General features: G+C 41.3%; 1 protein-coding gene across 1 annotated transcript; it reads right to left on the bottom strand.

The window, feature by feature from the left end:
- Window positions 1–8,153: 8,153 nt before the first annotated feature.
- LOC127942732 (granzyme G-like) lies at window positions 8,154–26,096 on the bottom strand. The gene is made up of 6 exons (XM_052538653.1): window positions 26,001–26,096; window positions 9,478–9,682; window positions 9,230–9,386; window positions 8,986–9,115; window positions 8,564–8,791; window positions 8,154–8,464 (listed from the first exon to the last, which is right to left on the bottom strand). Exons 2-6 carry the CDS (start codon window positions 9,530–9,532, stop codon window positions 8,276–8,278), a joined length of 759 nt encoding a protein of 252 aa, XP_052394613.1. The 5' UTR covers window positions 9,533–9,682; window positions 26,001–26,096; the 3' UTR covers window positions 8,154–8,275.
- Window positions 26,097–26,196: the final 100 nt, after the last annotated feature.

Raw genomic sequence — 26,196 nt, 5'->3', positions numbered from 1 at the left:
TAGACCATGTAGGGTCGACTGTGGGGAATAGAGACCCTACCGCCAACGATGCCATGTATGAAGAAACCTATAAAGAGCGTAGTTCTATGAAATAATGTCATGATTTATTCTGATAAACAACCTGTTTTAATTACTAAAGTAGACTGGATGTAAATACCTGGGGTGCAGGAACGCAGCAGTAGCAGACAAGTGATATGCCAAAGGATGCTCATTGTAGACAGCTCAGTTATACTCGGTGTGCACCACAGAGGTGTTTGGTTCTGCTTTTAAAAAAAAGAGATTCAAGAGACCCACGCCCGGAAGATAATGGCAGAAGCTGTGGTATGCTTTACATACAGATCAGTTTAACTGATCTAATTTAGAGACTGTTTATAGAAGAGTTGATCACAGGTCAGTGATTATCATCAGCTTTCGTTTTTTCACAAATCACACTGTGGTGATATCAGAAAGTGCACACTAGGGGCAGTCTTAATAGTTGTGAGAATTTCATTATCTATATTTTTGCAACTTCTGGTACCTTGATTACTGTTAATTCATTTTTTTTTATAGTGGCCCACAGCAAAATTTTCTCAATTTTTTTTTTTTTTTCATAACATTTCCTTTTGTGAATGCCTGCTCATGCCAAATCTAAATATTAGTAAAATTTTGAATAATAATTTAGCCGTCAATAAGATGACCAACATGATGACCTTTGACCTGACGATGACGACCTCCTCATCCGACCGGGACGATTCGTCACGCCGCACGCAAATTTTTTAATTGTCAGAGGATATTTTCAACACCGCGGAAGGTGGTAAGTGGTGTTTCATTCTCAGCGAAGTGATTTTGATATTTATTTACTTATTATTTTATAATAACGACGTGATGTGAGAACATGCAGATATGTTGTTTATATTGCGGTGTGTAGCCTGGAGATTGAGGAGTCACGTGCCGATTTGGGTTGATTTGGGAGGGGTCTGAGCCGGTCGGCCTTGATGGCAGGATACGCTATCTGTTGCCAGGGGCAATGCCTTCAGAACTTCACAGAGGCGCGACTAAACATTTCAGAGCGCTTTAATTTTTGCGCATTTATTTTGTAGGCGGAACAGATCGAGACGGATCTACGAATACGCGAAAGAAAAGGAAGAAAGTAAAGCAATCATTTTCAATGGAGGGACAGAAAGCTCTCGGACAAAATCTATAATATCTTAAAATGTGTTCCGAAGATGAACGTAGGTATTATGGGTTTGGAACGTCATGAGGGTGAGTTATTAATGGCATAATTTTCCTTTTTTGGTGAACTAACTCTTTAAGTCTTTTGGGGTATGATGCAATAATCTGCATTTGATAATTATCTGCCATTCTTCTCCTCACCTCTTCACCTCTCAAGCTTTGTCAGCTTAAATGGGGGCTGGCAGACATTTTCAGGTTTCTCCAGAAATATATGATTGCATTCAAACCCAGACTCTGGCTGAGCCACTCAAGGACATTCACAGAGTTGTCTATAAGCCACTCTTGCTGTGTGCTTAAGGTTGTTGTCCTGTTGGAAGGTTAACCCTTTTACACAGTCTGAGGTTCTGAATGCACTGGTCTGAGGTTTCATTAAGGCTATCCCTATATTCAGGTGCATTGAGCTTTCATTCTACTCTGACAAGTCCCTCAGTCCCTGCTGCTGAAAAACAGTCCCACAGCATGAGGCTGCCACCAGCACACTTTACTTTTGGGATGGTTCTCTGCAGGTAATGAGCAGTGCTTGGTTTTACTTCAAACATGATGATTGGAATTGAGGTAAATCAGACTAGAGCAACTTGTTTCTCTTCGTAAAAGGGTCCTTAAGGTGCTTTTTTGCAAATTCCCAGTGGGTTTTCATGTGTCTTCTCTGAGGAGAGGATTGAGTTTGGCAACATCACCATAAAGACCAGATTGGTGGAGTGTTGCAGTGTTGTTTGTCCTTTTGTAAGTTTCATCCATCTGCATATATGATCATGGAGCTCAACTAGAGTGACCATCAGCTTCTTGGTCACCAGTATAACTGATCCTCTTCTCCATCAATTGCTCATTTCGGCTAGGAGGCCAACTCTAGGAAAAGTCCTTGTTGTCCCAAGCGTCTTCCATTATGGATAATGGAGGCTACATCTGTCTGTGAACCTGCAATGCAGCAGAATGTTTTTCTGAACTCCTCCCCAGATGTGTGGCTTGACACAAACCTGCTTCTGAGCTGTGCAAGCAGTTCTTTTGACCTCAGGGCTTGGTTTTTGCTCTGATATGCATTACCTTATATTAAGATGTGTATGCCTTTCAAAATCATACCCATTCAATTGAATTTGCCACAGGTTAACTTCACTCAAAGTGTAGTAAGATCTATGCAATAAGCAATATTTTTATTATTATTATGTATGTGTGTACATATTTCAGTTTTATTAGACAGGGACAATGCGCATAAATCATAAATAAATGTACAATGTGCCAGAATTAGCCAGAACACTACTTTGCATCAATATATAATGCTATCAATATATACACCCAGATATGTTAAATCTTAAATCTGACCCAGCACTATGTCAAATATCAACCCAGCAAATGAATAAAACCCAAATAAACCAGTATGTGTTCTGTCCAGTATTTACCCAGTGCTGGGTTGCCAAATAACCCAGAAATTGATGTTTTTAACCCAGAATTTGTGTATGTGTTCATGTTTTTTTTTTTTTGACAATGTTCTCAGTGTATCCTTGCTGCTCAATGTTTCACGAATTAATAAAGTTTCCTTATCTCTTGTGGTGGTAGAGACTCTCTGACATGTACTGACTTCACTTTTCAAACTTGTCAGTCTTTGCAAAAGTGGAGATTACAATTGTTAGTTTGGAGTTAATTTGTCAAGAGTTGTAAGTAGCTGACAGTCAAATGACCCCTCTTTCATGATGCTTGATTTCTCCCAGATTTCTCACCTGTTAACATATTTGGTTATGTAGCAACTTATTTTTTGGGAAGAAAAACAGTTTGATTTTTTTCCCTTTATCTTCTTTATAGTATAAAACACCATTACACCAGTATTTTTCAGACTGGTGTGTTGCATTTGAAACGTAGAGGAGCAATATATTGAATTAATATCTTCAATAAAATGAATTCTTTCCATGGAAAATATGAGAGGTATGCATTTACTTGTAGAATCAAACCAATTACTATTTGATTTGACTTTTGTTTAGCTGCTTGAGTAGCATTAATGCCAATTTTGTTTCAGATGCATGATTTTTATTATCAGTGCGTTCATTTATTAGAATTAGCATCTTTCTCATAATCCTTTTTAAATTACTTTTTTCAGAGCAATCAATCTGATGTCTAGATTCATGTTTGATTTTGCAATGTTTTGCTAAAAGTTTTGATGCTGTAGAAAGGTGTTCATTTTAAAATCTTGTGATCTTGTGGAGTGCATACAGTTTCTTTACAGTATGTTTTTCAGTATCTTGCATCACAAGTTAATTAGCATAGGTTTCCCCAGATTAGTTCTAGCAAGGACACAAAGAACTTGGTGGCCAGTTACTACACAAATACCTGAGTAGATTTTAGACACAGAAAATTAAGTTCTTATTAGACTTGGTGTGAAAAGGCTACACATGAGCCTTTATTTTAAAACCGCACATTAATTGTCACACATATGCTGACTGGTGACCGAACATAAATGATACAACTTGCACTAAACCAGACAACTAAATGAGTTTTACCAGCTTGCCCTTCCATGTTTCAGATTCCTGCTGTGTAGATTAATTCATGATCCTCTGAATCCATGAAAGGTAGTGGGAAATATGAGTGTATACTGTGAGGTGGTCTGCATTGCTTGTTTTCGGAAAAAGACACATTTCCTTCTGCAACACCTCCACAAACAAGTGGACCTCCAGAGTCTCCCTTTGGATTATATAATTTGATTATTAGTATATCACAATGCACTGACAATACAGTACCATACAGTAGATAAGAATTTGTGAGTGGTGCAACTTGAAATACCTGTGCTGGTCCAGTTGATTCCTCAGTGCACAGAGTGTCAGCCATGCCACAATGTTCAGGGTCTATCAGAGTCACGTTTGCTTCTTTACATGTACATGCTAAAATAAGCTCATTGTAGACAGCTCAGTTACACTCAATGTGCAGTGTGCACCACCATGTTGGGTTCTGCTTTTTTACAGAGATTTAAGGGACCCACCCCTAGAAGATAATGGCAGAAGCTGCAGCATTCTCTGCATCCAGACCAGATTCACTGATCTAACAGCATATAAAGAAGAAGCTGATCACAGGTCAGTGATTATCATATACTTTCGTTGTTTCACAACTCACAATGTGGTGATAATATCAGAAAGTGCACACTGGGGACTTGAAAGTTGCAGGAATTTCATCATCTGTAATGTTTGCAGCTTCTGGTACCTTGACTATCATTCATGGCCATTTATTATACATAGCCACTTGATCAGGTATAACTTTTACAAACAACTGAAAGAGACAGATCAACAGTTACAGTCTTATTTTGTCTCTTCCTTGACCAGGTGACTAAAAAAAACAAATGTGAGACATTCAAACTGGCCAATCTACAGTTTACAGCTTCACCCACTTGGCAATAGAGTAAAGGAGGCTATGCTTCTGTGAACCTTCAGTGCAGCAATTTTTTTCTGAACTCTTCCACAGATGTGTGCCTTGACACAATCCTGTCTCTGAGCTCTACAGGCAGTCTTCTTTCGAACTCAGGGCTTGATTTTTGCTGTGATATGCATTTTCAGCTGTTGTTTATTGAGAGGTGTGTGTCTTTCCAAATTATACCCATTCAAATGCATTTGCCACAGGCTAACACCACTCAAAGTGTAGTAACATGTACAAGCAATGTGAACGCTCCTTATCTAAATTTCAGTTCAGTCAGGTCCACTTCGTCAAAGTATATTTATTACAATTACATAGTGTATAGTTAGTGTTGGCGGTATGGTTCTGTTCTAGGCAAAACTCCCTACGCTTGTCCATGCAGCCATGCTTGGACAGAGCGGGAAAAGCAGCAAGTCAAACCCCACTGGGGTACAGAACAGATCCAGTATATGCATACATAATAACAATTCATGATTTACATGAGTTGTAGAAATACAAATACATGTTAGAAATTGTTTGCAATAGTGAACTGTAAATGAAGAAGAGAGGAAAGAAAAAATGAGATTAGATTACAGGTTCAGTTAGGTGGAGTTGGGGTTGGAGAACGGAGTTGATTTGGGAATTTAAATGAACCGCTATGATAAGTGTCAAAACTGGATTGGTACATGTCAGGAACAGCTGACTATCAGCTGATACGTGCTTGACTGACGTGGCCTGCCTGAACTACGTGATGCTTGATCTGTTCCAGAAATGGGTATGAATACTTATGCAATGGAATAATTTCGGTTTTTGTATTTCTAATAAATTTGCAAAGTTGTTACAAACCTTTTTTTGCTTTATCATTATAGTGTACGGAGTGTAGATTGATGTGGGAAGAAAATGTATTTAAATCAGTTTAACATAAGGCTGCAACATAACAAAACATGAAAAAACATGAATGGGTATGAATACATTTTATAGGCACTGTGCAAATAACATTTTAAATGACTTCTGTTTCAGAATAAATAAGCCATATTTAAAGGGATAGTTCACCCAAAAATGAAAATTATGTTATTAATGACTCACCCTCATGTCATTCCAAACCCGTAAGACCTCCGTTTATCTTCGGACCACAGTTTAAGATATTTTAGATTTAGTCCGAGAGCTTTCTGTCCCTCCATTGAAAATCTATGTATGGTATACTGTCCATACGGAGCCCCGCACATGACATGCAAGAAAAAATAAATAAATTGTGCACACGATTTACTAATTCGTTCCCTCACTGTTCCACACACGATTTAGCCTACAGTTTTTTCCTGCATGTCATGTGCGGGGCTGACACACAGCAAATCATTCTTTTGGTGAATGATTCTAAACTGATTCTGTGCTAATGTTATGAGCGCGGGTAAACTGAAGGCTTGAATCAAGGGCAATCATCGCCAATGACGTCATTATGTAGAGTGCAAAAGAACCGGTAAGCTGTTTTTTTCAACCGGTTTATTGAATCGATGTGTTCGAAAGAACCAAACTTCCCATCACTACTGGTGATCCGAAAACCAATGAAACCCATTCTTGACTCGAGAACAAGTCAATCTTTCATTCGTTATCTGGCTCTGTGTTCATCTTCACAGAAGTTCATATCCCGGGATATTGGTTTGTTTTAACTCAGAGGGAGTGTCAGCCATGTTGAAAAAGTGAGACACGAACCATTTCAAACAATTCAGTTAGATTTGGTGAACTGGTTCAAGAAGAATTGATTAAATCAAATGATTAGTTCGCGAACCAGATATCACTACACTTGAACACGTTCACAACAGACCCGGAAGAGAAGACAATGCTGAATAAAGTCGTATTTTTTGTTATTTTAAATTACATTAAATGGCTGGCCAAAACATGTCACACATGACACACTAAAGCCATATTTTTTGAGAAACACAGAACTGACTGTGGAATCTGAGTGTATTTTGTGGGGTTTTCGTGTGGTCATGCCAGACGTGTTAAGATCAAAAATGCTGACAGAACTGCATCACAATCATCAGGGCATTGTGAAGATCAAGGCCCTAGCCCGAATTCATTTTTGGTGGCCTAACCTTGATGCAGTCATAGAAGAATTAGTGAGCACCTGTCAAACATGCCAGACAGAGAGGAATCAGCCTGCTACAGCCCCTGTGCATAATTGGAGTTGGCCTAATAGGCCCTGGCAAAGAATACATGTGGACTTTGCTCAAAAAGGGAATTATAACATTGATATCTAGTACCACTGCAGGAAAGACCATTGAGGTCTTAAGAGGTTACTTTGCTACTTGGGGCCTTCCGGATGAATTGATCTTTGATAATGGGCCGCAATTTGTGGCACATGAATTTGAAACATTTTTGAAAAACAATGGTGTGAAACACATTCGGAGTCCGGCATACCATCCAGCTTCTTATGGCGCTGCAGAGCGGTTGGTGCAAAATCTTAAAAGGGCTTTGGAAAAGGGAAAGAATGACCAATTGTCTTTACAGCACTGTATCAACAATTTTCTTTTTTGTTACCGCAGCACCTCCCAATCTACCACAGGAAAAACCCCAGCAGAATTATTCATCAAGCGAGAATTCAAAACCTTCACTGAGATCATGCAGCAGAAACAAGCAGCTCAGCAAGCTAAACTGTCTCATACTAAAACTGCCAGACAGTTTTTGCAAAAAAAAAAAAAAAGGTTTTGGTTAGAAACCACAGGGGAGGGGAAAGTGTCAAGTGGGTACCAGGAAGTGTGGTTAAGGTGCTAGGTCCTGTCACATATTTGGTAAAAGTGTGTGGAAAATTGTACAAGAGACATGTAAACCAGCTCATCAGTTCAGAATTGCAAAAACCAGGGTCAAATGATGAACTGTTTCAGACGGATGTGATTAACAAGGATGTGTTAAAATCCTTTCGCTAATAAATACATGACATAAGGTATACAACTGAAAGCAACAGATTAGGCCTACCCTGTGGAGTACCCTGAAACATTATGCTAAAATGGTACCACGAGTGTTAAAAATTGAAGCCAAGGGGTCCTTATCAAGTGTCAATGGGAGGGACAATGTTGAACCTCTTTTTATGGGAGTACTTGCAGAGGTGGAGATTTCTAAGTAGCTCGGCCATTCTTTCAAAGATGGCTGATTTCTCCCAGTTGTTTAGTCTCACTTGTTTAGTCAAGAAGTGCTCATGTAGCATTTTATTTTGTAAAACAACAACAACAACAAAAAAACATTTGCTTGATTGGTGTTGTTTTTTTCTTTTCTCCATATTCTGTATAGTATAAAATACCATTTAAGTTTTTTGTCTAACGAAATTCGATAATGGGAGGAGCAAGTTAAATTTTGTAATTCACATTCACGACAAAGATGAATGGGACTCTATGCAAACTTGTAGAATCAAATCAATTGTTATTAGTTTGATGTAGATAATGGTCAGAAGAATATTTAGCAAATCGATTTATATATTATTATATATATCGATATATATTGCTATTAAACGAACACACTGAAAATAGAAAAACATGAATGTGAAAAGTAGATTTTAGACCCAGAAAATGAAATTCTAATTAGACTTGTGTGAAAGGATTACACATGAGCCTTTATTTTAAACCCACACTTTTAATGTCACACACATGCTGATTGCTGTAAATGTGACACCAAATATAAATGACAGAACTTGCACTGAACCATACAACTAAATGAGTTTATCCAGCTTGCCCTTCCATGTCTTTGATTGCTGCTGAGTGGTGGGTTTCATTTCGTCATGAATCCAAGAAAGGTAGTGGGAAATATGAGTGTAGGCTGTGAGGTGGTGGTCTGCACTGGAAAAAGACACAATTCCATGTGCAACACCTCCACAAACAAGTGGACCCCCAGAGTCTCCCTGTGGATTATATCAATGGATTATTAGTGTATCATAATGCACTGACACTGATACATCATACAGTAGATAAGAATTTGTGAGTGGTGGCACTTGAAATACCAGTGCTGGTCCAGTTGATCCCTCGGAGCACAGAGTGTCAGTCATGCCACAGTTTTCAGAGTCTATCAGAGTCACGTTTGCTTCTTTGAGCACATTTGATGGAGACTCTTCACGAAATTTCTTCCAGCCCCAACCCATGACCAGGCAGTTACTTGAGATTTTTTCATTCTCAGGATTTGGAAAAGTGATAGTTCTCACAAATTTGCTCAAAGATACTGGGGTTTTGAGCTGAAAGAGAAGATGAAGTTCTTGTTTGGGTCGATAACCCCATTTAAGATAATGCATTCATTACAAGTGATAAATTTACATAGCCAAACTTCTTCATTCAAACTTGACATTCTTCTAATGTCAACAATTTCCTATCATGAAAGGACATTTTTCTAGGTGTGATGGTGATGAAATTGTTCAACATTATATATTACCTGTAGAAGCATGATGTCATGACCTGCACTCTCCATACTGAATTTTGGATGTGGAATGGGATCTACCTTTATACCGTCAGGTAAAAAGTTGGTGTCATGGACCCCCACAAATACCTCAAGATTATTAATCCTTAAGATTAAAATTTTTCATTAAATTCAATCCTTTTTTCGCAATTGTTAGATAACTGCACTAAGTCAGTATAACCTTTCTGATAAAAGTATAAAATATGATAATTTCACCTACCTTGGTTTACAGTGGGCAGCTGTCATCACATAATCCTCTCTTACCAAAAAACCACCACATGATTGTTTTGTTTTATTGTCACGAATGTAGACCATGTAGGGTCGACTGTGGGGAATAGAGACCCTACCGCCAACAATGCCATCATGCATGCAGAAACCTAAAAAAGAGTTTAGTTCTATAAAACTATTCAACATATTCAACTTATTCTGAGCCTTTTGTAATAACGAAAATAAATTTAATGTAAATACCTGGGGTGCAGGAACGCAGCAGTAGCAGACAAGTGATATGCCAAAGGATGCTCATTCTACTCAGCTTAGTTACACTCAGTGTGCACCACAGAGATGTTGAGTTCTGCTTTTATAGAGAGATTCAAGAGACCCACGCCCAGAAGATAATGGCAGAAGCTGTGGTATGCTTTACATCCAGATCAGTTTAACTGATGTAATTTAGAAACTGTTTACAGAAGAGTTGATCACAGGTCAGTGATTATCATCAGCTTTCGTTGTTTCACAAATCACACTGTGGTGATAAAGTCAGAAAGTGCACACTAGGGACTTGATAGTTGTGAGAATTTTCTTATCTTTAATGTTTTCTGCTCCTGGTACCTTGACTACCACAATTCATGGTCATTTTTTTATACATAGCCACCACTTCATCAGGTACAACTTTTACAAACCCCTTTGTCCTGAGAAAAACTCTTTGTGGTAAGGATTTAGTAAGGGATTGGAAATATCTTTTAATAGGTCTTGTCTCTGTTGACATAGTAGCTTGATACAAGAGCTGCAAATTCATCAGCTGCACATTCATGGTGTGAATCTGCCTTTTCTCCACATCCCAGAGGTACTCTTTTGAGATCTGGAGACTGGAAGTCATTGGAGTACACTGAACCTCTCGAGTGTGCTTGAATGTTTTTATGCACTGAATGTTCTCCATGTTTCCTTGTTGCTCAAGACATTTCACGATTTATTCAAGTGTCCTCTACTCTTATTGGTGTAGATTCTCACTGATATTTAACCTCTATGTATGACTTTTCAAGATTGTTTGAGTCCTTGCACATGTGGAGATTACAGGTTTTATTTGGAGTGAAATTGTCAAGAGTTCTAAGAAGCAGGCAAAGTTCACTGAGCTACAGCTCTTAACATCACACTTTTCCCGAAGACCCCTGTTGTACTGGTGGTTTGAAGAATTCCCCAATATTGCCTGTTTTATTAATTTGAAGACCTTATCTGCTAATTTGTGTTCTGGGATTTAATTAAAAGCACAAACCCATTTCATACATGTAATCTCTATGTCTGTAACTAATCCAACTTTTAGGCCATGAGTCCACCAAAGCAGTTTTTTCCAGAGGCTATTGTATATTTTCAGTTGCTTTCAATGGAAGCGTCAGATTTTCTTAAAACACCAGGGGTCTCATTTATATAGCCCTCCGTAGATTTCATCCTAAAAGTGTACATAGGCACAAAAGCTAGATTTTGCACATTCACAAATGTACACCAGAACCTGCACAAAAATCCCTTTATAAATCCCAGTCAGGGGAAGATTGTGCGTCCAGGCATTTCCACCTCGTCTCCTCCCCAAAATAACCATATATGGTTTTAAATTTTAGTTAGTGTGTAATGTTGTTGTTCAAGTATAAATAATATCTGTAAAATTATAAAGCTCAAAGTTCAATGCCAAGCGAGATATTTTATTTAACAGAATTCGTCTACAACGAATGACACGTTTGGACTACATCCCTCTAGTTCCTGCAGGAATGACGTCACTAAAACAGTTTTTTGACTAACCTCCGCCCACATGAATACACAAAAGAGGGGGCGTGGCCTTGTTGCGCTCCGACGAAGAAGAAGGAAGAGCTGTGTTTGTGTTTGTCGCCATGTCGTCGAAACGCTGATTTGGCTCGTCACTGAAAAAGTATTTTAAAAAGGAAACGTGCAAATCTTACTGTTTTCTCCTTGTTATATCCTTCAAACATAGTGGCATTTTTTATTATGTTGTGGAGATGCCTTCACATGTCATCAACACCTCCGTGCAGCTACGGACTAATACATTTTATCTGTGAAGTGTCTGCCATATTTCTTTACCGGATATTCCATATCATAGCAATGTGTCTCAACTGAAAACGCTGCGCTGCGGAAGTGCTCTCAAACGCTCCCAGCTATGTGTTTTTAGCACTTTGGTGGACACATGGCGTTCATGTCTTATGAGTCTTATGTCAGGGAGTCTCTACCATCAGTCTACAGCCGATGAGGCCACTTGGATAAGAGGTGAAACATTTTAAGAACTGAGAATTTTCTGTCATTTTTTATTAATTGAATCGCCACATTGAATTAAAATCTTGCATTGTAATGCAACTACTGTTATAGTGTTACATAAACTAAAAAGTTACAGAAACTGAAGGACATTTACCTGTGCAAATAAATGTGCAAACAATATGTTGAGCAACAAACTATGCTAATAGGTTGGCAGCATATGCATGATCATCCTTCAAGAATGCTTGTTTAAAGATAATTCTTCAGCTGCAGAGTTCATTGGGCCAGAGTTTTTGTAGAGTCCTCCAAAACAGGAAATCCATTTCCATGCCTTTCATTACACGCCTTTCATGGATGTAGTAAAATGCATATTTGACAAAAAAAACGCTGTTTTGAATACTCGAATATTAGTGATGTGGTCATATTGTGCCTGAAGGCTGTAATGCTATATGCTTCATTTAGCAATGCAAATACGCCAAACAGTTGCACAGGAATGGCCATTAATACAATTTCTATGTCTAGACTGAGGTATAGTCTTCTCATACCTGAACCACAAGACGTTATTATAATTATTTAGAATGAAGCGCAACCGAGGTTTCTGAGAGTACGGGGATGGTGGGGAATGGGTTGTACTCAGAAGACTGAGTTACGAACAGTAATGGGTATTACAGGAGGAGGTTTGGAGAGGCAGAGCAGAATGGGGTTTCCGAAAGAACTTTTAACTGCAGACTGTCAGCTTTATTAGAACCAGGGGGTTGACTGTGGGATGGTTAAGCAATTAAACGTCATGATAAAAGCAGGGAATAAAATTATAGTTGTAAAAAGTTCATAAGTCACAATGCAAATCATGATTATTAGGAATAACAGGAAATGGCAACATTGTGCTTCCAAAGAAGAAGCTAGCATGTGACATGCTACAAAATCTGGCCACTCTTGCATGTGAGAGGTAAGATTCCAGGATTGGGTTTGTGTAATGCAATAAATCACTCACATTTTCTGGATTTGAAGGATCTCACTTGATATATGTTGTCTGAACCTGGTTTCTAACTTGTTCGCCCTGCTATCTTGGCTCGCATTATTTTCAACTCTAATCAATATCTCCGCTTATGGCATAATTTTCCCACAATGATGTCTCGTGAAGTTTATTTAGCAGTTCTCAGAAGATCACCAGATAAAGCCTCCACCACCAGTGTTACATGTCACGTAGAACATGTGTGAGTATGTGGTTTTGCGCAAATGTTTGACCAGGGTTCCCATACTGAAAGGCAGCCCTGTAAAACTTACAATGTGATCTGAGTTCTGCAATCTCATGAATCCAAACAAAGTGTTGACAGGATACAGTCTAGGGAGCTTCGTCGATTATAACGGCACTTTGTGAGATTACGATGAGTGAATGACAGCTTCGTTTGCAAATGTGATATTGATTTAATACAACAGTTCATTAAAAAAATAAATTAATATGAAGTGACTTGCATTGACTGAGTTAAACACTACTGGCTGATTTCATCAATGATGAATCAACCCATTCACAAAACAAGTCACCTACTTTATTCCTGAATGAATGAGTCTTTCAGACGAATCAACTGAATGAATTCAGTGATTCAGTGATAAACTCGATTTGCTGCCACTGACAGTTTCATTTCATTTTAAATTATCTTTTATATTAATTAATTTGTTAATATTTTTATATTCAAAATGATTTACATTTATTGAAATATTAATTATATTTAAAACATTAACCTCAACATGAATTTAATTCCACTCTTGTCACCTCTGAGCTTCATTAAATCATTAAACATCTAAAAATAAACCTACAAGCCACTTTTGTGTTCTTTTGTGCCACCTCTGTAGTAGTTTATATATATATATATATATATATATATATATATATATATATATATATATATATATATATATATATATATATACTGCATTTGATTGGTAACTTACTCTTATTCTACTTAATTTTACTCTGTTGTTTTAATCAGAAATTTTAAAAAGCTTATAAATATAATTTTTGGAATTATATCATAAAAGATTACATACTTTTAATATAGTTAGAAAAATACCATTACTGTGTAAAAACTAAAATTCCTGTAAATCACTTTAAGGAGTCAAATATCATCTTTTAATGGGAAGGCTAATAATGTGATCAGAATTGATCACAAGGTGCACCTGAAATTTTTGACTATGTTCCTAAAACCAGTTTGATGCAAGAATATATATATGTTTATCAATATTTAAGAAATTGTATTTGAATATTACCAGTGTGAACTCCATTGACTTAAAGGGTTAGTTCGCCCAGTAATCAAAATTATGTCATTAATAACTCATTAATAACTCACCCTCATTCCAAAACCATAAGACCTCCGTTCATCTTTGGAACACAGTTTAAGATATTTTAGATTTAGACTGTTTCAAATCCTAATGCACTACATTCACTCACGATTAAGGATAAATTATGTATTGGTAGCATTTTGCATAACAGTTTATTTATGTGCATTTAATTGTGCATGGACATTTCTCCATTTTTACATCTAATACTCAGGTTAAATTAAAACAAATAATTTAATATAACTGTTAATTATATACTGCTTATATTAATAAGTGCATTGAGGATGTGACGGTCACCAAGACACGTGGAAACCAGAAGCTGTGGGTGACAACAGAGGTTAGTGGGCTGCTAAAGACCAGAGATGAAGTATTCAGATCAGGAGATAAAGCAGCCCTCAAAACAGCAAGAGCCAATCTGTCCTGTGGCATCAAAAATGCTAAATAAGAGACACATGGAGCCTGTGGCAAGCTATTCAGACCATCACTGACTACAAGCCCCAGCCACAGGCCTGTGATAATGACACAACCCTTCCGGATGCACTCAATCACTTTTATTCATGGTTTGACTTTTATTCATGCAGAATGACACACCTGCACAAAAACTGCCCATACCATCCAACAACCAGGCGCTCTGTCTGTCTCCAGCTGACATAAGGAAGACCCTATCTAGGATTAATCCATGCAAGGCTGCGGACCCTGACAACATACCTGGCCATCCATTGAGAGACTGCATTGCACAGCTGACAGATGTCCTAACATATATCATCAACACCTCGCTGAGCCAGGCAGTCGTCCCCACATGTCTCAAATCCACAGCAATCATACCGGTACCAAACAAAATCACAAAATCAAAAGTGTCCTGTCTAAATGACTGCCGTCACATTGACTCCAATCATGATAAAGTGCGCACCACATCAAAACCAGCTCCGTTTTCCATTGCAGATAGTACCTCCACAATAGTACCTGGTCATCATAGCGATGCTCCAAGAAACTGTCTTGACGTAATCTTCTATGCAATACACACACACGACAAATTAAGGAAATCGGGTGTATGAAGCACCTCCTCGTTTGACCACAGCGTATTCTTCCGAGTTGCCATAATAGTAATGGGTATATCATGCAATCTTTGGCCAAACTGTTAAAAAATTTCAGGAGTTATTCAGGATACTCCGTCTGGTGAGTGCAGTGATGAGGAAGTGAAAAGTGATGATTCTTTCTGACCAATCAACAGTCTGCCGTGTTTTCATGTCACATTTTATTATTGCCTCAGCTCCTTCAGAACCTCGCCTGAGGTCATACAAAAGAAAGTACCTGGAAGCAGGTACAGGTACAACTTTTACACAGTGGAAAACCAAACAAAGGCGAGTCTTGTCGAGACGAGTTGAGTCGAGCTGGTACTGTGTAGTGGAAAAGCGCCATAACAACCTGTCCCTCAATGTGAGTAAGAAAAATTAGGTTGTGATGGACTTCGGGAAAATTGCATTTGACCACCCCTCACTGACCATTGACAGCTTGACTGTGGAGAGAGTCACCAGCACTAATTTCCTGGGGGTGGACATCACAGACAACCTCACCTGGACCACCAATACCATTTCACTCTCCAAGAAGGCACAACATCACCTACACTTTTTCCGCCGGCTGAAAAGAGCAAGTCTCCCTCCACCCAATCTCATAGAGAGTGTGCAGACCAGCTGCATCACTGACTGGTCCAGGAACTGTAGTGCAGCAGACCACAAGACCCTCCAGCAAACAGTGAACACAGCTGCAAAGAGAACTGTTATCCCTCTTCCCTCCATCCTGGACATTTTCCTTACATGATGCTCCAGCAAATCATCTTGCACTGTCGAGACTCAAACCTGCAACCTTTGGGTTACAAGTCAAACTCGCTAACCATTAGGCCACAGCTGCCCCAACAAATGAACACTATTAACAGCAGTTATTATATTATTATTTGCTGCAATCAAACTTATAGCAACATTTGGTAGTTCCGTATGTTGTTTCAGGGGTTGGCATCATCTGTAGTCCTCTAAAAGAGGTGGGCAGCATCTCTTCTCAAATCGCTAAAGAATAATAATGTGCATTTGATTAGCTATAACTGCAGTGTAAGATTATAAGATGCATTATTTGAATGCTTGGCCAAAGAGACGTGTCTTTAATCTAGATTTAACAGAGTGTGTGTCTGAGCCCCAGACGTTAACAGGAAGGCTATGGGAGTCAAATGCAAAAACGCTTTACCTCCTTTAGTGGATTTTGCTATCCTAGGTACAAGGTAAGTCCAGAGTTTTGCGACCTTAGGGAGCATGATGAATTGTAGTGTGGTAGAAGACTAATTAGGTTTGCAGGAGCTAACCCATTGAGGGCCTCATAGGTAAGTAATAATATTTTGTAAAAGATATGGTACTTAATAGGTAGCCAGTGCAGAGACTGTCAAATTGGGGTAATATGATCATATTTTATTTACCTGGTAAAGACTCTAGCCGCTGCATTTTGGACTACCTGTAGCTTGTTTATTTAGGATTCAAGACAACTACCTAGTAGTGCATTACAATAGTCCAGTCTAGAGGTCATGAATGCATAAACTAAAAATAGGTAACATGTTTCATAGCTTGGCAATGTTTCTAAGATGGAAGAATGCTGTTTTTTGTAACATAGGAAATATAATTTTAATTTTGACAAGTTGCTATCTAATATAATACCCAGATTTTTGACTGGCAGAAATCATGTTCATGTATGAGATAATGATTTATTAACGTAATAGAATGACGCAAAGTTAGACTGAAAGCTGTCGAAGTTAAAAGAGGTTGCTGAACTAGCATGACACAAGGTTCGAAAGCAGAGGAGCTTTTATTATGCCTCGACTGCTTCTGCTTCTTCCGGTGGTGGGTATGTGGGGGGGGGGGGGGGGGGTAGCACTGTTCTATCATAGAAGTTATGCTATAATGCTACTCTGTTCAGTTGTCGCCGGTCTATTAAAACCCACAAAATGTTAAAGGGTCTTTGGTGTTTCCATATGTTTTCTACAAAACAAAACCAGAAATCGAGGGTGTGTGATGTCATTGACTGGTGACATAATGATACTATGGACACGGCTCGTGTCACTAGTTAAAATTGCTTATTTCTCTGGATTAAATTTTTTTTCTAAACATTTAAGATAAATTTCACAAGTCAGCAAAATATATAACACTGTTTTAGTGTTTTTTATTATTATTATTATTATTATTATTATTATTATTATTATTAAAAAATCGTACATATATACTATATACTAGTCATATAATACCTGGGAAACATTCAGAATCTATGACAGAGATGGAGCAATATGTGGGCCGCCAAAGCAGACTGGAACTATTTTTAATGTTTTGTACAGTTTTATTACTTTCCTCTGGAACATGACACCCTTTCTCTTATTCACTGATCAGTCTCTCTCTCTCCCTCTCAGAGCGATAAGACATCCATCACAAACTGTGGTTAAAGGTCTGATATTACAAAATGAGTACATCAGGTGCATTTGTATTTGCTCTGGCAAGGATCGAATGTGCAACTGTGCACGATCTCATGTCTTTAATAATGGCACTATAAACAGAGAACCGGCTTCATATGTTTTTTCAAAGTTGTAAAACGGGCCCAAAATTAACAGTTGTAAACACCAAATGAAGTAAAAATTGGCTTAGGCGAGTTACTCGCCAATTGGCTGGTAAGAACTTCAAGGAAGTCAAACTGTAAGACTGATAATTTGATCTTTGCTGCTATAAATCATGTGAGCTAGAAAAAAATAAATAAAGTCAACTTTCCTCACTGGAAAATGTTACTTTTTATAATTTATTCTAGAAAGTATTTTCTAAGTATCATTAACCTGTGGTGATACATATAAGGAATATTTTTGTGAGTTATAACTATTTTTCATATTGCGAACTAGTGGTAAATTTGTACAACCTCATTTATTTTTTTCATATACAAAAAAAAAAAAATCTGCTTACGCCACAGTGATGGTTAGGTTTGGGAGTGGGTCTTCATTCTTATTTTTTTTAAATGGTAAAATTTTTACATTTTACATTTTATCATGAGACTGGGATGCTCATTGGCAGGTGTGGCGAAAATAGTAATGATTTGCATGATTTGCAGTGCAGTATGAAGTACCTCAAGGCTCAGTACTAGGGCCGCCACTCTTCACGCTTTATATGTTACCCTTGGGAGATATCATCAGGAAACATGGTGTTAGCTTTCACTGTTATGCTGATGATGTTACGGATCACTCGGAGACAGAGGAGTAACAGATGAAGTAGATGTTTATTTTAAGACACAAGCAGAGGAGCAGGTAGTGAGGAGTGGATGGGACTTGGGATCCGTGCTGGGAAGGAGGTGTAAACACACACATGCACCGTTGGGGTTTGGAGGAGTCTTCGGGAATAATCCTTGGAGAGAAGATGAAGGCGAAGTAATCCTTAGAGTATATCCTTGGAGAGAAGATAAAGAGGAGTTAGTCCTTATAGTTAGCACAGATGAATGATCTTGTCGCGAACGTGACCGGACAATGACTGGGTGCGTGTGTGTGGCTTTTATAGTGCTGTGATGGCTGGCAGGTGATGAGGATCAGGTGTTGATGGTTAGAATTCAGGTGAGGGTGTGCGCAGTGATTTTGTGGAGGTGGAACCTGGTGTGTTTGTAACCTGAGGGCCGGGGACCCCGACGACGTGGTGGACGTCCTCTTCCTCTGGGAGCAGGTTGGTTGGGGTGCATGGAGTGGAAGGTATCCAGCAAGGCGGGGTCCAAGATGTCGTTGCGTGGGACCCAGGAACGTTCTTCTGGACCGTATCCTTCCCAGTCCACTAAGTATTCCAGTTGTCCACCACGCCGCCGGGAGACCAGGATGTCCTTGACCGAGTAGGCTGCGCTGTCATCTAGGAGGAGAGGAGGGGGGGCTTCCGTCTCGCCAAGTTCTGTGGAGGGAAGAACAGAAGGATGGTGAGGTTTAAGGAGTGACACATGGAAGGTTGGGTGAATCCGGTACTCAGGGGGACGTTGGAGTTTGTGTGTGACCGGATTGATCTGCTGGGTGATGGTGAATGGGCCAATGAATCTGGGACTGAGCTTGCAGCAGGGTAGACGCAGGCGGGTGTCCCGGGTAGACAGCCAGACCTTCTGACCGGGTTGGTACTGGGGGGCCTCGGAACGGCGAAGGTCGGCTGTCGTCCTGCGTCTACGGAGTGCCCGTTGCAGTTGGTGATGGGCCGCGTTCCAGACCCTCTCGCTCTCCCGGAACCAATAGTCGACCGCGGGAACATCTGAGGGCTCTCCAGAACAGGGGAATAGAGGTGGTTGGTAGCCGAGTACGCACTGGAAGGGAGTCCTGTTGTGGGTTGACGGAGGGAGTGAAACGCTCTCCATACCCAGGAGATGAACTGGGGGCCCCGATCCGACACAATGTCCTCTGGAATGCCGAAGTACCTGAAGACATGGTTAAACATCAGTTCCGCCGTTTCCATGGCAGTAGGGAGACCCTTCAGAGGAAGAAGATGACAAGCTTTAGAAAATCTATCCACAATTATCAGAATACAGGTATTGTTATCAGAGGGTGGAAGGTCCGTTATGAAATCCATCCCTAGGTGTGACCACGGGCGGTTGGGAATGGGCAGAGGATGAAGTTTGCCAGATGGTAGATGGCGAGGACTTTTTGACATGGCGCAGCTTGTACATCCACTCACATACCTTCTGACATCCGAGGCCATGTTGGGCAACCAGAAGCGTTCCCGTAGCAACGAGAGGGTTCCATTGACCCCCGGGTGACCAGTGCCAGGTGATGTATGGGTGGAGTAGATGAGAGGAGTGCGCTGTGTCCTAGGGATGTATTGGAGACCGGGTGGGCAACCCGGCGGAGTGTTGTTGGGGCCCTCGGCTGGAGGGAGAGTTTCTGCAGACCAGGTGATAGGGGCGACTATGACCTTGTCCGAAAGGATGGGTTCGGGGTTCTCTGACTTTTCTTCGGGTGCATAACATCTGGACAGAGCATAGGCCTTTATGGCCTTTATGGTAGGTGATGGTAAACTGGAAGCGGGTGAAGAATAGCGCCCAGCGGGCTTGTCTGGGATTGAGTCTCTTGGCTGCTCTAAGGTATTCCAGATTCTTGTGGTCTGTGAGTGCTTGAAAAGGATGTTTGGCTCCCTCCAGCCAGTGTCTCCAGTGGTAGATGCGTCCACTTCCACAACGAATGGTAAGTCCGGGTCTGGATGCACAAGGAGTGGGGCGGTCGTGAAGGCCTGCTTCAAGGTCTGGAAGGCTTCGGTGGCGCCAGGAGTCCATGACAGGGACTTGGGCTTCTGGCGAAGAAGGTTGGTAAGCGGGCTGGTGATAGTACTAAAAAAACTGAATGAATCGTCTATAGAAGTTGGTGAAGCCAAGGAATCGCTGTAGTTCCTTTATGGTGCTAGGAATGGGCCAGTCCCTGACGGCGCTTACTTTCCCCTCGTCCATCCGGATGCCACTGCGGTCGATGGTATATCGACGGTGGTATTTGCTGAAAACTTCCCGGAAGTGTTCGATGAAGCTAGATTGCAAATAAATGCACAGACACTATTTAACTTAACAGAGATGACATCACTGAATTCAATGATGAACTGCCTTTAACTGTCATTTTGCATTATTGACACACTGTTTTCCTAATGAATGTTCAGTTGCTTTGACGCAATGTATTTTGTTTAAAGCGCTATATAAATAAAGGTGACTTGACTTGACTTGACTTGACTTGACATGAAATGAAATGAAATGACTAGATTTCACCTGCAATTCACAGTGTTACAAAACTTGGAACAGCATCCGTTCCGCTGCTTGCTTCAACTGAAACTAACAGGGCTGGCATTGAACTGTGAAGATATAGAACTTCATGACCTGCATGCAAAACCTGGCAGAAAGGCAAAGACAAGGGTTATATTCGCTGGAAATAATGATGCTCAATAAATGAAACTCCTGGATTTGCCAAAATGAAGCTTTTCTAGAAAGCCCTCGAGAACATGAACAGAGAAATCAATGACCTGTTAGAGCAGAGAAGTATAAATTATGCCGAACATTTGGATGTTCTACTCTTCAAAATTGATCCATTAAACATATGGTGTCTGCCCGCATCAAAGAAGGCCTTCGTTTTAAAAATCAATCAAATGATGACCCAAATGACATATTGCAAAACAATTCTCAATCATAATCCCAAAGCTTATTGAATTAGCAAGCCTCAAAGGCTTCGCCACAAGCCCTAACCTCTGTGCCTAGTCGCACGCACTCAACTAGGGGAATGCAAAATTGCACACAAAAAAAAAATCCCCTCATCTTCCCGCAGATGTTGTTCTTCTAGATGTTGTGGGTTGATTGGAAGCACAGAGCTATGAGAAGAAATTAGATAAGAGCCAAACCCTCACGCGTTACACTTATGTTTCAGCTTAATGAAACAGACACAAAGATGAAACACACTCATCTCAAAACCACAAGATAATGGCTCAAAGTTCTAAAGCAACGTGCAACTCACATTCATTCATGCAACAGATATACAGCAGCCTAAAATTAGCTCCTGTTTGTGTTTACCTTTGCAATTTGTAGTTTCCTCCTTTTTTTAATTAGTCTTGATTCATAATGAGACTGGGTTGTATGAGCCAGACTGTGGAGGGAAAAATTTTTGGAGATAGGGCCTGAATTTATTGTGGGGTTCATTTGAATCGCTTATCTATTAACCAGACTCACTGTGGGCATGAGCTTGTAACTGGAAACGTGAGAATCAAGTGTTGTATTTTCAGAAAGTCTGCATGGAGTCACTAGCAATTATTTGATCAAGCCAATATATTTAGATAGTTCTTTCACCACTGTTCGGACCAGGAGGGTTATTGTTTGTCCAGATGTGGTCTGGATCAAAAGAATGTGATTGGTAAAGGATTTATATATATGGAGGATAAAACTGTCGCTAATCAAGCCAAGGCTACTGTAAAGACAGTATAACTGTATGACTCAAGCACATCAAAATGACACATAACATAATATATGTTAAAATGCTGGGAACTGGTGGATGAGACGAGCTAATAATGTCAAAACTGCTTTGGTTAAATTCAGTTAGATAACATAATGTTGTTGCATGGTTGTGCAAACTCTGTCCCAACCCAGCATTTCCGTTTGTGATCTTCATACAGCGAAGGGAGATAACAGAATAAAAAAATAATTAATTAATTAATTAACCAGAAAAAAAAATACTTTTTGAAACCTTTATTTGTAAGAGTTTATAGCGGCCCCAAAAAGCATGTGGATAATTCCTTCGTTGCAGAGTTTGCCACATGATTTAATCTTTTGTTTTGTATCTGATGAAATGATATTTAGATATTTTTAAGTGTAATAAAGTACCGAGAGGTTTTAAAATACTTTACACTGCCTTTTTGTCTTAAACAAAATGTATATTGTTTTAAAAATATTTTTACTGTAAAACAAAAATGTTCATTTTCATTCTTATATTGCATATATATATATATATATATATATATATATATATATATATATAAATAATTATTATTATTATTATTATTATTTTTTTTTTTGGAGAATGTCATTTGTCATCTTAAGTGCCTCAGAAAAATCTATTTACTCGACATACTTTTTTAAATGTTTTAAATATTTAATGTGGACTTTTATGTGGGAAACCCAGGGAATAGGCATTCTGGGTATTTGGAGAGGAAAAGAGCAGATATTTGGGAATAAAATGCATATGGACGAAACAAAGAAGAATGGAGCTGTCACGTTACGAGACGCTTGAAAGACGGTGAGAGAACCAAGTGCTGGTAAGTGTGATTTATTCAAGGGATAATCCAGAGGGGTAAACAGTCCAGGCAGGGGTCAAAACCAAAACATCAATCCACATACAACAAGACACGAAGACAAGGCAAGACAAGGCAAGAATGACGGACATGAATAATATACTGACATTAAACAAGGACTCCGTAACATAGACTAAGACAGACTGGGTATTTATACACAGAAGGATAATGGGGAAACAGGAGACAGGTGGGGGAACAATCAATTACGCAACAAGGAGGAAGGTGACCATATAAGGGAACAGGAAGTGATCTGGGACAGACACCGTGAGAAGGAGGACATCTAGTGGAACCCCGGGGAACAACAACCCAGACACTGTGACAGTACCCCCCCCTCTACGGAGCGGCTCCCAGACGCTCCAAGACGAAACACAACACAGAGACCAGGAGGGAGGCGGACAGGTGGAGGCTCAGGGGGAGGGACGGAGGGCCGGGAAAGGAACACATGGGGGACAAACACCAGAAATGTAACCATAAAACAGGGATACCAGGAGGGAGGAGGACCGGAGGAGGTTCAGGGGGAGGGAAGGAGGGCCAGACAAACTAAAGGGAACAGACAGAAACATAACAGAACTCAAAAAACACAAAACAGAAGTCCATGAAGGACATGTTGAGGCGTCCACCAGGGCGGAGCAGATGACCACCACAGCCGTGTGGTCAAGGCCAGAGCCCTCCAGGGCGGAGCGGAAGACCACCACGACCTTGTGGTCAAAGTCAGAGTCCCCCAGGGCGGAGCGGAAGACCACCACGACCTTGTGGTCAAAGTCAGAGTCCCCCAGGGCGGAGCGGACGACCACCACGTCCTCGTGGTCACCGCCAGAGTCCCCCAGGGCGGAGCGGATGACCACCACATCCTCGTGGTCACCGCCTCAGCCTCCAGAACGGCATTGATCACCACATCGGGAACGACCTCGGGCACCGCCTCGGGAACGGCATCAGGCACCGCCTCGGGGACTGCATCGGGCACCGCCTCGGGAACCGCATCGGGCACCGCCTCGGGAATTGCATCGGGCACCGCCTCGGCCTCTCGAACAGCAGCGAGCACCTCCTCGGGAACAGCCTCGGCCTCGGGAACAGCATCGGGCATCGCCTCGGGAACTGCATTGGGCACCGCCTCGGGAACTGCATCGGGCACCGCCTCGGGAACCGCATCGGGCACCGCCTCGGCCTCCAGAACGGCAACGGACTGTGCCTCGGCATCGGGAACAGCATCGGGCCTCGCCTCGCCCTCTGGAACAGCGTCGGGCACCGCCCCGACCTCCAGAACAGCGTCGGGTTTCGCTTCGACCTCTGGAACAGCATCGGGCCTCGCCTCAGCCTCTGGAACAGCATTGGGCACCGCCTCGGCCTCGGGCCCCACTTCGACCTCCAGAACAGCATCGGGCACCGCCTCGACCTCTGGAACAGCATCGGGCACCGCCTCGGCATCTGGAACAGCATCGGGCACCGCCTCGGGAACGGAAACGGTCCGCTCGGGAACGTTCTCCAGGCCTTGAGGGACGGTCGACGCCTGTCTCCTCGTCCTCCGCCCTCTATGACGGCGAGTCGGTGGCACCTGTACTGGCGACTCAGGCGTTGAATCAGCCATCTTGTGCTGTGGCTCTGGGCTGGCGGCCATCTTGTGCTGTGGCTCTAAACTGATGGCCATCTTGGTCTGTGGCTCTAAGCTGGCGGCCATCGTGTGCTGTGGCGCTGGGCTGGTGGCCATCTTGTGCTGTGGCTCTGGGCTGGCGGCCATCTTGTGCTGTGGCGCTGGCTCAGCAGCCATGACGTGAACCGTCTTGGGAACCTCTAGTATTCTTGATAGCGTAGCGAAATAATCCAAGAATGAGACAGCGGCTGTCTTGGGCGTCGGTGCTGAGCTGGTGGCCATCGGGTACTGTGATGTGAGGCTGGCTTCCATCTTGCCTCGTGATGGGAGTTTGGTGGCCCTGCACCGCAGCGGCGCAGGGTTGGCGGCTATCTTGGGTTGTGGCGCTACCATGGCGGGCATGCGCTTCCTCTCACCTCTCCGTCCGCTATGGTGAGAGGGAGGCTCTGATCCATCCCAAAGAAGCTCCGGATCGAAGGGAGGCCATGGTTGAGAGTGATGCCGAGTTTCCTCTCGACCACTCCCTCCTCGGCGACCTCCCCTGGTCCCCCGAAAAACCACCAGGCGAGTTCCTTCAAAACCGCCGCTGTCCCGCTCTGTGGCTGGGGATGAGGCATGGGCAGACATACCTGCTGGTTCTCTGTTTGACGGAGTCCTTCTGTCACGTTACGAGATGCTTGAAAGACGGCAAGAGAACCAAGTGCTGGTAAGTGTGATTTATTCAAGGGATAATCCAGAGGGGTAAACAGTCCAGGCAGGGGTCAAAACCAAAACATCAATCCACATACAACAAGACACGAAGGCAAGACAAGGCAAGGCAAGGCAAGGCAAGGCAAGGCAAGGCAAGGCAAGGCAAGACAAGACAAGACAAGACAAGACAAGACAAGACAAGACAAGACAAGACAAGACAAGAATGACGGACATGAATAATATACTGACATTAAACAAGGACTCCGTAACATAGACTAAGACAGACTGGGTATTTATACACAGAAGGATAATGGGGAAACAGGAGACAGGTGGGGGGAACAATCAATTACGCAACAAGGAGGAAGGTGACCATATAAGGGAACAGGAAGTGATCTGGGACAGACACCGTGAGAAGGAGGACATCTAGTGGAACCCCGGGGAACAACAACCCAGACACTGTGACAGGAGCATGGTATTGTTGGGGCGCAGGGAGGGGTCAGGCTAAGCAGAGAGTCTGCGTTGGTCATTATAAGAAGGAGTGGATGGAGAAAACAGACTGAGGCCTTCAGTGGACAGACTGAATGAGTCTGGTGATGCAAGAACACTATGTGCTTCAGTTCCTCATTAGAAATCTCCCTTCCACTTCCTTTGACCTTGTTACGATGTTGTTACGATGGACGATAGCATGCTCTTATGTTTCACATCCTAATACATCAGTCAAATCACACATCCTAGACTTTGAAATGCAGTGTGTGTGAGGACGATGTTTTCTTAACAAATAACTTCTTTACAAAACATTGACAGATACGTGGGATGATCCTTTTACAGAAATATTAACTTTTGACTTTTATGCCATTTTCAAGAATTCCAATTTTAACAATGATAAAGAAAAAGAAACCTAATTTTACCCTGTAGACGGTAATGAACAAATCAGCTCACAGATTCTGTTGAGATTACAATGTCTTTATCTTGGTACTGATTTGAGCTTTTAGTCTGTATAATAATTCAGGAATTGTCTGTACAAGTAATGATTTTGAAATTACCCTACACTTAAAATGAAAAGCAATGTTTACCTTTCAGAAATGACATGGCCACATTGTTTATGGAAGCTTAATTCAGTATAACAATCCTGAGGCTAGACATCGGTCCGACAAGCCGTCACCAGCTGTAAGTGCTTCTGTATTCGATTTCAGTGGTGTACTTCCTGTTAATTGCTTTCTGTCCAGAGCACCCAAAACTTTGACCAAAATAACAACTCTTGTCCCAATA

This window comes from Carassius gibelio, chromosome A22 (genome assembly GCF_023724105.1).
Source record: "Carassius gibelio isolate Cgi1373 ecotype wild population from Czech Republic chromosome A22, carGib1.2-hapl.c, whole genome shotgun sequence".
NCBI lineage: Eukaryota > Metazoa > Chordata > Actinopteri > Cypriniformes > Cyprinidae > Carassius > Carassius gibelio.
Note: the sequence above shows the minus strand (reverse complement) of the source record. Positions and strands in the feature narration are given on the sequence as shown.

Coding starts and splice junctions, on each gene's coding strand:
- LOC127942732 (XM_052538653.1), bottom strand. CDS start 9,532: ATGAGCATCCTTTGGCATATCACTTGTCTGCTACTGCTGCGTTCCTGC. Junction 9,387..9,477: donor GCTGCGTTCCTGCACCCCAG/GTATTTACATTA, acceptor ACTCTTTTTTAG/GTTTCTGCATGCATGATGGC. Junction 8,465..8,563: donor GATCAACTGGACCAGCACTG/GTATTTCAAGTG, acceptor TATAATCCACAG/GGAGACTCTGGGGGTCCACT.